The sequence below is a fragment of the Schistocerca piceifrons genome, chromosome 2 (genome assembly GCF_021461385.2).
Source record: "Schistocerca piceifrons isolate TAMUIC-IGC-003096 chromosome 2, iqSchPice1.1, whole genome shotgun sequence".
Lineage (NCBI taxonomy): Eukaryota > Metazoa > Arthropoda > Insecta > Orthoptera > Acrididae > Schistocerca > Schistocerca piceifrons.
Window position 1 is genome coordinate 154,188,358 of NC_060139.1, and position 13,532 is coordinate 154,201,889.

General features: G+C 41.9%; 1 protein-coding gene and 1 pseudogene across 1 annotated transcript in view; one reads left to right on the forward strand and one right to left on the reverse strand.

The window, feature by feature from the left end:
* The window catches only part of LOC124776880, a 260,401-nt gene extending 248,485 nt beyond the window's left edge, over positions 1-11,916 (reverse strand). Inside the window, exon 1 of the mRNA XM_047252062.1 lies at positions 11,774-11,916. Within this exon, the coding sequence (XP_047108018.1) occupies positions 11,774-11,843 (70 nt within the window). The 5' untranslated portion in view covers positions 11,844-11,916. The remainder of the gene's footprint in view (positions 1-11,773) is intronic.
* Positions 10,333-10,450, forward strand: LOC124778589 (annotated as a pseudogene).
* Positions 11,917-13,532: the final 1,616 nt, after the last annotated feature.

The following is a 13,532-nucleotide window of genomic DNA, read 5'->3' on the forward strand; positions in this document are numbered from 1 at the left end:
TTGCGCAGAAAGGGTGTAGCTACGTATCGTAGGATGTCATTCGCGTACGTCACATTGGTCACAGTGCCCTGGACACACACCAGCTGTGATTTGTGGCTGTACCCAATAGTACCGCACACCGTGAGGCCTTGAATTCCCGCTGTGTGTCTTGTACTAATGCAATCACAGTGATGCAGCTCCCCCTGACTGCCGCGAACCAAAATGCGGCCATCATTTTCAAACAAATTGAACCCGGATTCGTCTGAAAACACTATTTGATTTCGTTCGTGTTCCCAGTGGTGACGTTCCATATACGATTGCCGTCTGCACATTCGTCAAAGGTAGGCGGAGAAGTGGACGACGCGCACGGAACCCATACCATAATAAACGGCAACGGACTGTCCTGATAGTGTACCATTTGTTACACAGTTCCACTGTTGCGCCAGGGCCGATGAGGACGCAGATCTGTCAAGTAGTGCCATTCGGGTAAGGTGTTGATCTTCTCCGGGGGGGGTCAAAATGGTTCAAATGGCTCTGAGCACTATGGGACTCAACTGCTGTGGTCATCAGTCCCCTAGAACTTAGAACTACTTAAACCTAACTAACCTAAGGACAACACACACACCCATGCCCGAGGCAGGATTCGAACCTGCGACCGCAGCAGCAGCGCGGCTCCGGACTGGAGGGCCTAGAACCGCACGGCCACCGCGGGGGGGGGGGGGGGGGGGGGGGGAGTCTGGGGTTTGGGTGGTGCGAACTGACCCATATCGTCGTGTTCTACGACCTTCCGTGAACCATTCTGCACACACCAGTTGCACTGCCGAAACGCTTCGTCCCACATTAGCAGCAATTTCCCAGATGGATGCATCACATTCTCTCATGCCAATAATGCGCCCTCTTTCGAACTTATTGATTGACGGTATGGTTTGCGCATACGTCTGTGAGGCATCCTGCACATCTGCTCAAATCATATTGACCCATTACCTTCGGTTTTTAGCGACAACGGGAGCCGCAAGCACATTTTACCGATAGGTGGTTTTGCGCCGCAGTATCGGTTCAAATGGTTCAAATGGCTCTGAGCACTATTGGACTCAACTGCTGAGGTCATTAGTCCCCTAGAACTTAGAACTAGTTAAACCTAACTAACCTAAGGACATCACAAACATCCATGCCCGAGGCAGGATTCGAACCTGCGACCGTAGCGGTCTTGCGGTTCCAGACTGCAGCGCCTTTAACCGCACGGCCACTTCGGCCGGCTCGCAGTATCGGTTTTGAACTTGAACCCGAGGGCCGACGTAGTTCAATTGCTGATCATTTCAGCACAACATACTAATATACACGTCCTGTGAATATGAACGTCCTGTCTCTAGTCGCTCAAGGTGTTCTGTTTTACCCGAACCACAATCATATACAAACAAACAAAGTGCGAATGGTCACATGAACGTTTCACTGACTTGAGTGCAATAGACATTCTGCAAACTCACAAGGGAACCTCCCCATCGCACCCCCCTCAGATTTAGTTATAAGTTGGCACAGTGGATAGGCCTTGAAACACTGAACACAGATCAATCGAGAAAACAGGAAGAAATTGTGTGGAACTATGAAAAAAATAAGCAAAATATACAAACTGAGTAGTCCATGTGCAATATAGGCAACATCTGAGCATGGGAGCCCCGTGGTCCCGTGGTTAGCGAAAGCAGCTGCGGAATAAGAGGTCCTTGGTTCAAATCTTCCCTCGAGTGAAAAGTTTAATTTCTTTATTTTCGCAAAGTTATGATCTGTCTGTTCGTTCATTGACGTCTCTGTTCACTGTAATAAGTTTAGTGTCTGTGTTTTCGGACCGCACCGCAAAACCGTGCGATTAGTAGACAAAAGGACGTGCCTTTCCAATGGGAACCGAAAACATTTGATCGCAAGGTCATAGGTCAACCGATTCCTCCACAGGAAAACTCGTCTGATATATTCTATACGACACTGGTGACGGCATATGGGTCACATGACAGGAATATATTGTCGACCCACCTAACTTTTACACTTGGCGAATGGGTAAAAAGATTCTTCTACCTTGCCCGATTTAGGTGTCTTTTGGATGTGATAATCACTCCCAAAAAAGTGATGAAAACATAAGAGTTTGTCACATAAACTGCAAAAAATGAATGCAACAGTTTCACAGTCGCACAGTTTTTCCTGTGCTCTGTCAAAACATATGTTTTTAACGTTTTCAAATTTTTCCGTGTGTAGATCGTCAAATCCTGCATATGTTCAAGCAAATCTGAACATGTCCTGGAATTTTGGAGAGCGAAGTTGATTATGTGTGAGTGCCTGAACTTTGATAACAGTCTGAAAATAAAAATTTAAACTTTCCACTCGAGGGAAGGCTTGAACCAAGGACCTTTCGTTCCGCAGCTGCTCACACTAACCACGGGACCACGGCGCTCCTGACCTCACAACGTCCTTGATGTTGCACATCTTGCGCATGGACTACTCAGTTTGTATATTTTGTTTATTTTTGTCATAGTTCCACACAACTTCTTCCTGTTTTCTCGATTGATCTGTGTTTAGTTTTTCAAGGCCTATCCACTGCTCACACTAACCACGGGACCACGGCGCTCCTGACCTCACAACGTCCTTGATGTTGCACATCTTGCGCATGGACTACTCAGTTTGTATATTTTGTTTATTTTTGTCATAGTTCCACACAACTTCTTCCTGTTTTCTCGATTGATCTGTGTTTAGTTTTTCAAGGCCTATCCACTGTGACAACTTATAACTAAATCTGAGGGGGGTGCGATGGGGAGGTTCCCTTGTCAGAACTAAGACACTGAAGAAAGTGGTCCTTAGTACCTTGCGAGAACTTCCCAAGAAAGTTACAGGAAGAGAAATACATGAAGAATCCTTAGCCTCTCCCTCACGAAACCGTGAAGATGAATTTGGAGTACTGACTACAAATACAATGGTCTGCGGTTCGTTCCCCAGTTGGCCTCTGGATTTTTTTCTGCTACTTAACGTTTCCCTCTCCTCTGCGTATGATAAATGTAAGGGAAAAAGCCAAGTTGCACTGAGCTTCAGACGATGTTAAAGTGATTAAGTCAGTTCGTAGGTCAGGGAAAGCCAAGAGTTCATTGTTCCAACAGGACAATGGTTGGTAAAGCGCCGCCGGTACTCAAACCAGGCTATGGGCGAGGACATTTTCACTACAATTACAGTTTGCTCACACAAATATAATCGGTCATCCCTCCCACTCTCTAGTCGCGACGAGCAGAATAAATTTAAGAGATGGTACAAGGAAAGGTACATTGATTTGAAGTGAACAGATCCTGGTGCGATTGTACAGGATATAATCATGTTTGTTTGTTTGCTGCCCTTCTTTTAGCTATGCAGAAGTTAAGATAATACCTGTTTTAGATTTGGAATGTGACGCTAAAATTGCGTAGTGGGGTTATTTTGAGCGTTTGGTTTTGGTAGAAAAGTTCTGCGAGGCAGAATAAGAATAAAAAACGATCTCTGAATGAAAGTCAGCGCATGCGAAAGACGTTTGGAATCGCCAGATCATTGCCACACCTTGTTCGCCCGGGGTAGACACAGTTATTTAAACCACAGTAATGAAACAACAGTGAAAAGTGCTTTCATAGGTAGTCCGTAAAGCCGACCAGCAAGACTAAAACTCACCAATGCTGTAGAGCATTGTATAAACTGATTTAAAAATCACCCATGCTGTCTCAGGGAATTAAATCGTCCGAAGGATTCAGATATGCGAATTATTTCTTGGTATATACGATGGAAATTACAGTTTTCCACATTTAAACTTTGGAAGTGTTGCGACAGACCTTAAAACACATTGCTAAACGTGTACGGCTAGGTGTCTGACGTACGATAAAGTGATGCTTGACAGCCTGAGATAATCTGTTCGAATCCTGGTGGTGAAAGAAACTTTAAAAACCAAAAAGATGGTGTTCCGATATCGTCTTTTCTTGAAAATGCCATGGTAGTAATAAGATCTGAAAACTGTTGCCGAGACAAAAGGCAGTGTAATAATTATGCGAGTCCGTCGATAAATTAAAATTAGTAAAAAGGAATAAAATTATAGTGGAGCTCTCCGATGTGTCACAACATCGTTATTTACAAAGTAAAAAGTATCTTCGAATATAAGTGGCTTGCAGCTTCAAAAGAGATGGTGCTGTAGAGTTCCATATCACTACATCGCACGCTAATGTTCTGGATATAATCCCAAACCTCTTTGCTGTGTTTCATGAAGTGGGAGCATGTGACGTTAATGATGGCGATGTGGATGTACTACCATAGTGCTATTCGAAAGGGGCTGTTTCTTTCCATGTTGATAATCACGTACAAGACCAACACAAGCGCAACAGTTCTTGCACAAGCACATCACAGTGCTGCACGCAATTCAGATATATATTTGACACATTGCATAGGAAAGGAGAACAATTTATCTTCACTGATTCAGACTAGCTCACGACCCCTTCAAAAAATAGGTCATAATGTTTGGGTTCCAAATAGGAAGGCAGTCAGCAGACGCATTACGTATACTCTGCACATTATGATTCTCGTGGCATTTTTCAGAAACAAGGGTTAGTGTATGGGTTCCAACGTACGCAGAAAAAGTTTTCAGATACCTCTTTTCCGTAGACGTAAATACATTGGAGAATCGTATGGTCGGAGGCTATTTACATGTCTTGCTAATAGTTGAAATGAATTGTAGAAAATCCTTTTACTCACAATGAATATTAACCTCTTACCACTGGAATTAAGAACGACAAGTTCAAATCTTCAATTGGCCACCCAGATCTAGGATTTCTGTGGTTACCTTAAAAAAGGAGAATACTGAAAAGGATTCCTAATCAAGGTAGACGACCAATTTCCTTCCCATGTTAATCCAATCCGACCTCGTACATCATCTCTAATGACCTCGACATCGATAAGACATAGCTTCGATGTTCCCTATTATGCAGTTTTCCCGTTACAAAAATGGTTCAAATGGCTCTGAGCACTATGGGACTTAACTGCTGAGGTCATCAGTCCCCTAGAACTTAGAACTACTTAAACCTAGCTAACCTAAGGACATCACACACATCCATGCCCGAGGCAGGATTCGAACCTGCGACCGTTGCGGTCGCGCGGTTCCAGACTGTAGCGCCTAGAACCGCTCGGCCACACCGGAGGGCTTTCCCGTTACATTCGCTTATAGACCGCAGAAAGAACTATTGTTTAAATGCTTCTGTGCACACTGTAATTAGTCAAATATTGTCTTCGCCGTCCTTACGGGTGCGATACGTAGAGGGTTGTAGTATATTCCTAGATTCCTCACTTAATACTAGTTCTTGAAACATCTCAAGAGGGCTTTCGTGGAATAATTGGCATCTATCTTCAATCATATGCTTGTTGAGAATTTTCTCCATATCCGTGATGCTCTCCCGTGGGTCAAACAAAATTCATAACCGCAGTTAATCCTATCTGGTATATGTTCCATGCAGTTCCGCAGTATTGGAGGATGAGTTGCACGAGTGTTTTGTAAGCAATCGCTTTTATAGAGTGATTGACTCCAGTTGTGATTATTGTTATTGTAGTCAGGATACTAAAAAATAAACCTACCCAGGGGATTCACTTCATTTTGATTGGCGTTGAATATGTTATATTGTAGAGCAAAATAAGATACACATAATTTTTTATATGTGCCCATACGGCCTTGAAGGGGTTGAAAATCCCCCTTGAATAAAATGAGTTTAATGTTTCTGAATGAATACCGTTACAGATACAAAAAATACTTAAAATAGAAGTCCTATGATTTTTAATGTATGTTACATCGATGCATCCATATTTGTCGAAAAAGTAATTTTTTTGGAAATCGCCCCCCCCCCCAATTCAGTATTTTTTTATCAGAACAATTCTGCATTTCGTCATTATTATACAAATTTACAATAATGTTATAATGAACTAGCGATTTCGAATATACCATAATTAAATATGAAAAGATTACAACTTCAAAACAAAATACCGTACACGAAGTGTACAAAGAAAACACAAATACAACACGAGATAGTTTATATTTCATAAATTTAACAGAAAAAATATGTATGGAACAGTATGTGTAGAACTTATATTTAGAATATATTTATCTGGGGAAGGTTTATTAACCATGACAGTTGCCACTTAAATGGTGTAGGGCGCATGTACCGCGATATAGAGATATTTCTAGCTTATTTCTGACAGATGCATCTTTGTAATCGCATTTCATCAAATGTGAATGAACTTTGTGTTAATGATGCTATAGGTTCTGCTATTAGTCAAATATCGAAATGCAAAACAAAACAGTGTTGGGGAGGGGATATCGAAAAAAAAATGACTTTTTCGATATGTATGGGTGCACCGTTGTATCATACATTAAAAACATTTTATTTGAATTTTTTTTATATCTGTTACCGTTTAGCGGTAAACTTTCAGAACTATAATACTCAGCTTTTTTCAAGGACGTGTTTCACACCCTCAACGACCGTTTGGGCACGTTAAAAAAATATATATGTCTCTTACTTTGCTCTACACAACAACACATTCAAAGCCGATCAAAATCGAAGTGTATCTCGGGTAGATTTACTTGTAAGTTTTAATTAGTGAGATGTTCAAAATTTTACATATGTGATAATTTAAAGCAAATTGCCAATATTTGCATCATTATAATGGTCTGAATATTTGTGTAGCTTTTTTCAGACAGTAATGCAGCACAGCAAAAAGACTGACGTTACTATTATAAATAATGTCCACCAGACGATTAATATACATCAACAGCAAAGATCCCAACAAACTTCCGTGGCGCACGCCTGAAGTTACTTCTATATCTATCAATGACTCTCTATGCGAGATAACTGGCTGAGTCCTCCCTACCAAGAAAAATTCAATCCAGTCACACTATTTTTCAGGGAGACCAAGTACTCGAAACATCCTGAGTAGATTCCGTAATATAATCGTCGCTTTTTTGAGGTTGCAAGTCAGTACAATTGCATCACCCTCTCTAGTGACTCATCTGACAGTTTTCCTGGTTCCTTGAACGACATTTGCTGCTCAGGTTGCCTAATGTGCGCTGTCGCAATGTCCACAATGTTAGAATGGTAATAAGCATTTGTAGACATTAGCCGCCGTTAGCAGGCTGCCGCTGCAGCAGCGGATGGCGGTAGAGTTGAGCCCTGTGCTGGTACCCTGGTAAATCTGTTGCCGTAGACCCTACCACACAGACGAATGCTGTAGTGATCTAACATATTATCTACGCTCAATTGTTTAAATATGTACCACCTCTACAGACTTTTAGTTTCAGCAGGCCAATGTATCATCCCACCGCTCCCCACCTGTTTCAAATTGGTTCTGTAAAAAGTCAGTGGACATGAAGAAGTCTTAAACCTCACAATTATGGAGGGCACACAGACTTTTCGGTGTATTAGACTTTGTTCTGACTAATCAGAAGTGAGTTTCGTCTCAGCGTACCTGCTCGGCTTGCATTGTATTTGTGGCATTAGTGATGGGAACAACCCAATGAAAACAATCGATTCAGTCCAGTGTTGGAAAACAATCAATCAGCTGAATTATTCATTCGTTCTTTGGAGTGAAACCAGTTTATGGAAGCATCCGAATGAAAACAGTCGATTCAGCACTTGCCCAAGAATGGGAAAGGTCTCGAATTCGAGTCTCGGTCTTGCACCCAGTTTTAATTTGCCAGGAAGTTTCATATCAGCGCACACACCGCTGCAGAGTGAAAATCTCATTCTGCAGACGACTGTAGTTTACGTATCGGTTGGAGTGAGTGGGAGAAAACGAACGAAAATAGTCGACACAGCCCGTGTGTAGGTTGGATTACTATTCAGATTTCTTTTTGGTGAAACAAGTCTATGAAAACAATCGAATGAAAACAGAACAGTCCATCGTAGTTTTGTGTATTAACTGAATTATTTTCTTCCTTTTTCAAGTCAAGCCAGTGTACAGCTTTTCTGTCGGCTGAACCACGTTTTCGCTCTTTCAAATGAAACCACTCTTTAGCTGGCTGAGTTATCCATTCATTCTTCTGAGTGAAAAAGAGTCTGTAGTACTATCATCAGTTCCCTGGTTCCCAACCTGGGGGTAACTACCCCCTGAGGTTAACATGAAATTTTCTGAGGGATAAAAACTAAACGATTCAATTCAGTTTCAGTCGCGAAACTTCATTATTTTCAAAAGATCATTACTATTATCACAATTTTAGAAGACTCTAATACTGATTATATAAGTTATCAATAATTACTTTTTCTCAATTAGTAGCATTAATGCGGTGGATATTACAGGTTCGTCACATAGTCCACCCACTACACGCATACGTTGCGTTTTGTTCCTTTCTCCGCTGATGATAAAAGTGAGACATATACGTAACAAATGCTAAATATCTCAAGAAAATGTCCTCTCCAAGTTGTAGATAGAACCTGCAGTAGTCCAGAAAGTACTTCATTAGTCGCTTCGAAACGATAAATGAATTAATTGACAGTAGTTCTGTACACAGTTCTATTGTTATGATCATTATTATTGTTAGAATGGTTAGACATAAAGCATTAACAGTCTGAAGCCGACCAGTTTCTGCCAGTTCAGAAGTAAGGAGTGAAGCATCAAGTGATTTACGAACAGTAAGTGTAGCGCACACGTCTGAACTTGTCTGGTTTTAAATGGGGTTGCAGTGTGCAGATCAAGCAACTGCCGCAATGAAAAGGAATAATGCGGAGGAAATACGAGTATGTTTTGTAGCAAGTGCGTGTCCTCACTGTGGAGAGTTTGCTTTCTTTTGTGAGAAGGAGTTGTAGGTAGCACATATGATGCCCCACGAATTTCTACGTCAGTCATTGAAAACACACACACACACACACACACACACACACACACACACGCGCGCACACACAAACAAACTAAATATCATTCATCTTTCATCATTTAAAAAAATAAGTGTTCCAAGAAAAGTCTTTCATTCAACAGTTTAGTTAGGTGCTGAAGTTGGTGATAAGGTGGGGGAGGGGAGGGCAACATGTGGCAAGGGGAGGGGGGAGGGAGGCAACAGATGGCATAGGGAGGGGGGGGGGGGTAGTAGCTAATGTCTGATTGTGCTCACGGGAAATTGCCTAAGAGAGGCTGGGAAGCACTGCATTAGTTGAACTAAAGTAGTGATATACCACCCGAGGTACACACACGATCGGAGGGTAGCACTACTCCCAGGGGTACGTGAAGACATCACTAGGGGTATGCACCAAACTTGAAATAACCATTATAACGTTCATCTACTTATGTATAGAATAGACTAATTCTTCGTGTCATCGTTTAAAACTGACTACTACAGTGCTGCGAATTATGTTGTTCCAAATGCAACTAACGTGTAACTAATGAAGCTGATGTATCGCTGGGGATACAATGTTGAGCATAAAAATACCCCTTGATGATATCCAATGATTAAAAATCATTTGAACCCAATCCTTACACACCTATTCAGCCATTTATTCGTGAGGAAGGTAAATGTATTGTGCAGAAAATTAAGTTACCGTCTACAAATCTCAGCTGTGAACACGAAGCTGTATACATTTTACCATTTAGAAAAGTAGCACATATAGTGTTTCAAGGACATCAACAAGTGCTATTCAAATTGGCACATTGGTACTTTCATTTCACGGTTAAGCCTGTTCACATCTCTGGACAGACGGAAGCGGAAACGTGTCGCCCCGGCGCATTCTGTGCGGAAGATCGTTTCGGCAGTGTAAAATCACTGTTATTAACTGCACGCTGTCATCTTCTGTCGTCGCTGTTATTGTCGTTCCGGTATTTCTTTTTATTGAGTGCCACTGAGAACCTTGTAATTCAGTTTTTCCTCCATTTTTATAAATACGCGTTTACCTAAAAGTGAGTTTTGTGTCTGGATCAAAATACCGAAACACTCAGTGGTGTGGGAACGGAGGAAATCATGACTGGATAAACAGTGGTCCTCGAGATAAATTCAATGCGATACGCTGGATCTGCAAGGATGATTCATATTCTAAAACAATAACAATTAAAGAACTCAAATAAAATAATAAATATTTCTCGTGAAAAAATACTTCCGACAAGTGATTAAGTCAACAAAAAATTGAAAAAAATTGTACCTTATGTGCTTTCTGTTCACGTCACGTCAGCATTTACGAAACAGAATTATCGGTAATGGATGCGAGCCAACAGGAAAAGAGAGACAGGCCTTCAATATATTTAAATAATAATTAACTGTTAATTTATTTAAACAATAATGTATAATGTAGCGCGACTTATCAACCTTTCAAAATCAACCAAAAATCAATATTTAATGATAGAAGTGGCAACGGCCTTGCTGCAGTGGATACACCGGTTCCCGTCAGATCACCGAAGTTAAGCACTGTCGGGCGTGGCCGGCACTTGGATGGGTGACCATCCGGACCGCCATGCGCTGTTGCCATTTTTAGTGGTGCACTCAGCCTGATGATGCCAATTGAGGAGCTACTCGACCGAATCGTAGCGGCTCCGGTCAAAGAAAACGATCGTAACGACCGGGAGAGCGGAGTGCTCACCACACGCCCCTCCTATCCGCATCCTTATCTGAGCATGACACGGCGGTCGGATGGTCCTGATGGGCCACTTGTGGCCTGGAGACGGAGTGAATGATGGAAGTACGAAAAATTCGTATTTAAGTATATTTTGAAAATTTTCCAAAATATACTTTTTATTCACTGCTCCTTGAAATAAGAAACGTTATTTGTCTCTGAAAAAATTAGCAACTCTGGTGTATAACCGAAAAGCTATCCTTGAGTCTGACAAAGGTTGCAAATGAAGTCAGTGAAATCCGGAGACTGACTGTCAACATTCATGTAACTGATATCACCCTCAGAGATTTGTGGCAGTCCGTCGTCTCATATTTACTGAACCCACTCAAAGCGAGTGAAAAACATTCATATAGGTGGCCTGGCCACAGAGACTAGTTTGATTCGACTGAACGGAAAAGCAAGTCAGTCAGTCAGTCGATAGTCCCATCACGATGTGGCATTCACACCATCCCGAACTAATGCTATCATGAGAGTGAAAGATGGAGTGTTAGAAGAGACAGGAATTCCGCTATACAGTGCGACGTACTAAAACTTCTCAGCGATGTTGTTCGAATAGTTGTTATACATACGAAATAAAACCTCTTAAGTCTTAGTGTGTGTGTGTGTGTGTGACTCAGTATTCGTGCAGTGGTGATCGTTACAATGCTCATCAGGAAGGAAGATTATAGTTTAACATCCCGTCAACAAGCTCATTTGTGGCGGAGTGCAAACCACGATTGGGGAAGGAAATCGGCGATGCCCTTTCAAAGTGTACATTAAGCGATTAAGGGGAATCACTGGAAATCTAAAGCGATGGATTCAAACCGCCGTCTTCACAAAAATGAGTCCAGTGTCTCACTACTGCGACAACTCGCTCCATGTCGAAATACATCCGACTTCCGTTCAGTATCGCGTCAACGTCCATACTGACAGACCAAAGAATGATACACTTTTCTATCGTCAACCATCGTAACAAGTTTTACACGAGTAAAGGCGCATTTTTGCTACTTTATTACGTCGTAAAAATACACGAGACAGCAAGCTATGTAGACTGATGAGAACGAAAACGTGTTTTTATGCACTCCCTTTTTTGGCACAACACGGTCCCGTAGCGCCATTGTTTGGCTTGCAATCAACTAGAGCCGGCTGTTGAACTGAAACTGATAGCTGAAGAAAGCGCTTTGCAAGGCCTCACTCACCTGGGCGTACGATGGCGGTGACTAACAACAGCACAGCAGACAGGCGGAGAACAGCGTTGCTATGAGCCATGTCGAAACTTTACGAGCGTCCCCTCAGTCTAACAAGTGTGTACGCGAATAGCTCCCACAAGCTAGTGCCCCTCCGACAGCGGCAGCGGTCGGGGTAGCGAACAGCGCTGCGACACAGCAGGGCTGCCAACCTGACGCTTGGTGCCAAGGCGAGACTAAAAGACGCGAGAAGATACCCGATAACTTCTCGCGCGTTTCGCCTAGCACTTACCAGCTTTTAACAACAGAATTTACTGTGCCAGTAAAGCTAAGAATGACGAGTACGAATGGTGTTCGAAACGAATGGGTATTCAGATCGATAAATCAAGCTTAGTTTGCGAAAACAACAGCGCTTGTAGCGCGAACGATCATTCTCTCTGGAGTAAACGGTAGACGATAGCGAGCAAGCAGTTTTCGTTCGTGTTCGCTTTGTATTTGCAGATGTTCGCTCATATTCTCCGATTGCCGTCCTTTCAGCGAACCATCAAAGGAAGTCCGTGTGCTCTCCGCTTCGGCGTTCGCAACGCAGGGAGCATTCGTCTGCTGTTTAGCACGCGAGCTACTTTTGTTGTTGAACATGAATTGCGTGGGTGATGGAATGGTCAGAAGGGAAAGTAATGTTGCTAATAGAAGACTACAGATATCATAGGTGTTAGTGGGGTCCAAGAGATCCACAGCATAATATGCCGGACAAAGGAAACATGCTTGGCCGAAAATTGCCGAAGCACTCGCAGATCCAATTGGAGACGTGGGAAAGACGATCAGATTCATTACTTACTCGCATCAGGCGGGAATGGAGTCAAGAGCACAAGCTTTCGCATACTGGAGGAAAAAAATCGCATCATAAAAAAAATTAATGTAGAGTATTGAAATTTCAGGAATACATTTGTCTAGGAAACGCATTTAAGTGATTAATTTCGTTAAGATCACAGGTTAATGTAAACGCGAGATAAGCCATTGCAAATGCGAAATGCTGATACATTAACACTTACGTTGCTAGTCTTGCACACAGCTGCGATTAACTATGGGCAGACTAAAATATGTGGCTCTGGAAAGGTATACCTCGAGTGTACAAATATGTAGCTCGAATTTCCAAGCATTTTTAGGTTTATTGGGCTTTCTATTTTAAATATACATACTTTGGCAATGCTTATGTTAATTCTGAGTCCACAGGTAAAAGTTCAAATTAATAGTAATTATCGCATAAAAATATTTGAAAAGGAGTTCTCGTATTCAAATACATACCCTGGTAAGTAAACAAGTCATCTTTATGTTTAAATTTCTGTTACTGTCCTTTTAATCCTAAAGAAAGACAAAAAAACTCAAGAACAAAGCAAAGATTCAATGAGAAAATTAGAGAAATTAGATCTCATAGAGAGCTTTCGCAGCGATCAATTCTTCACGAGCCTCGTTCGTTAATGGAATAAGAATTAGGGTGTAAGATAGTGGTACATCTACATGCTACTCTGCAATTCAGAGTTAAGTGCTTGGCAGAGTGTTCATCGAAAGTATAGTGTGATACAAACATTACACTCACTAGAATGACACGCTGCATTGATATCCTGATTTACCTGCAGAAAATTCCTATATAACAATACAATCTGTGAAAATAGCACGAAAGACGCGTAAGCTGAATCGTCATCAAATACTCCGTTCTCAGTATCTACAGATCCGTCAGAGACTTTATAAATAATTTGCTCCAGTCGTTTCT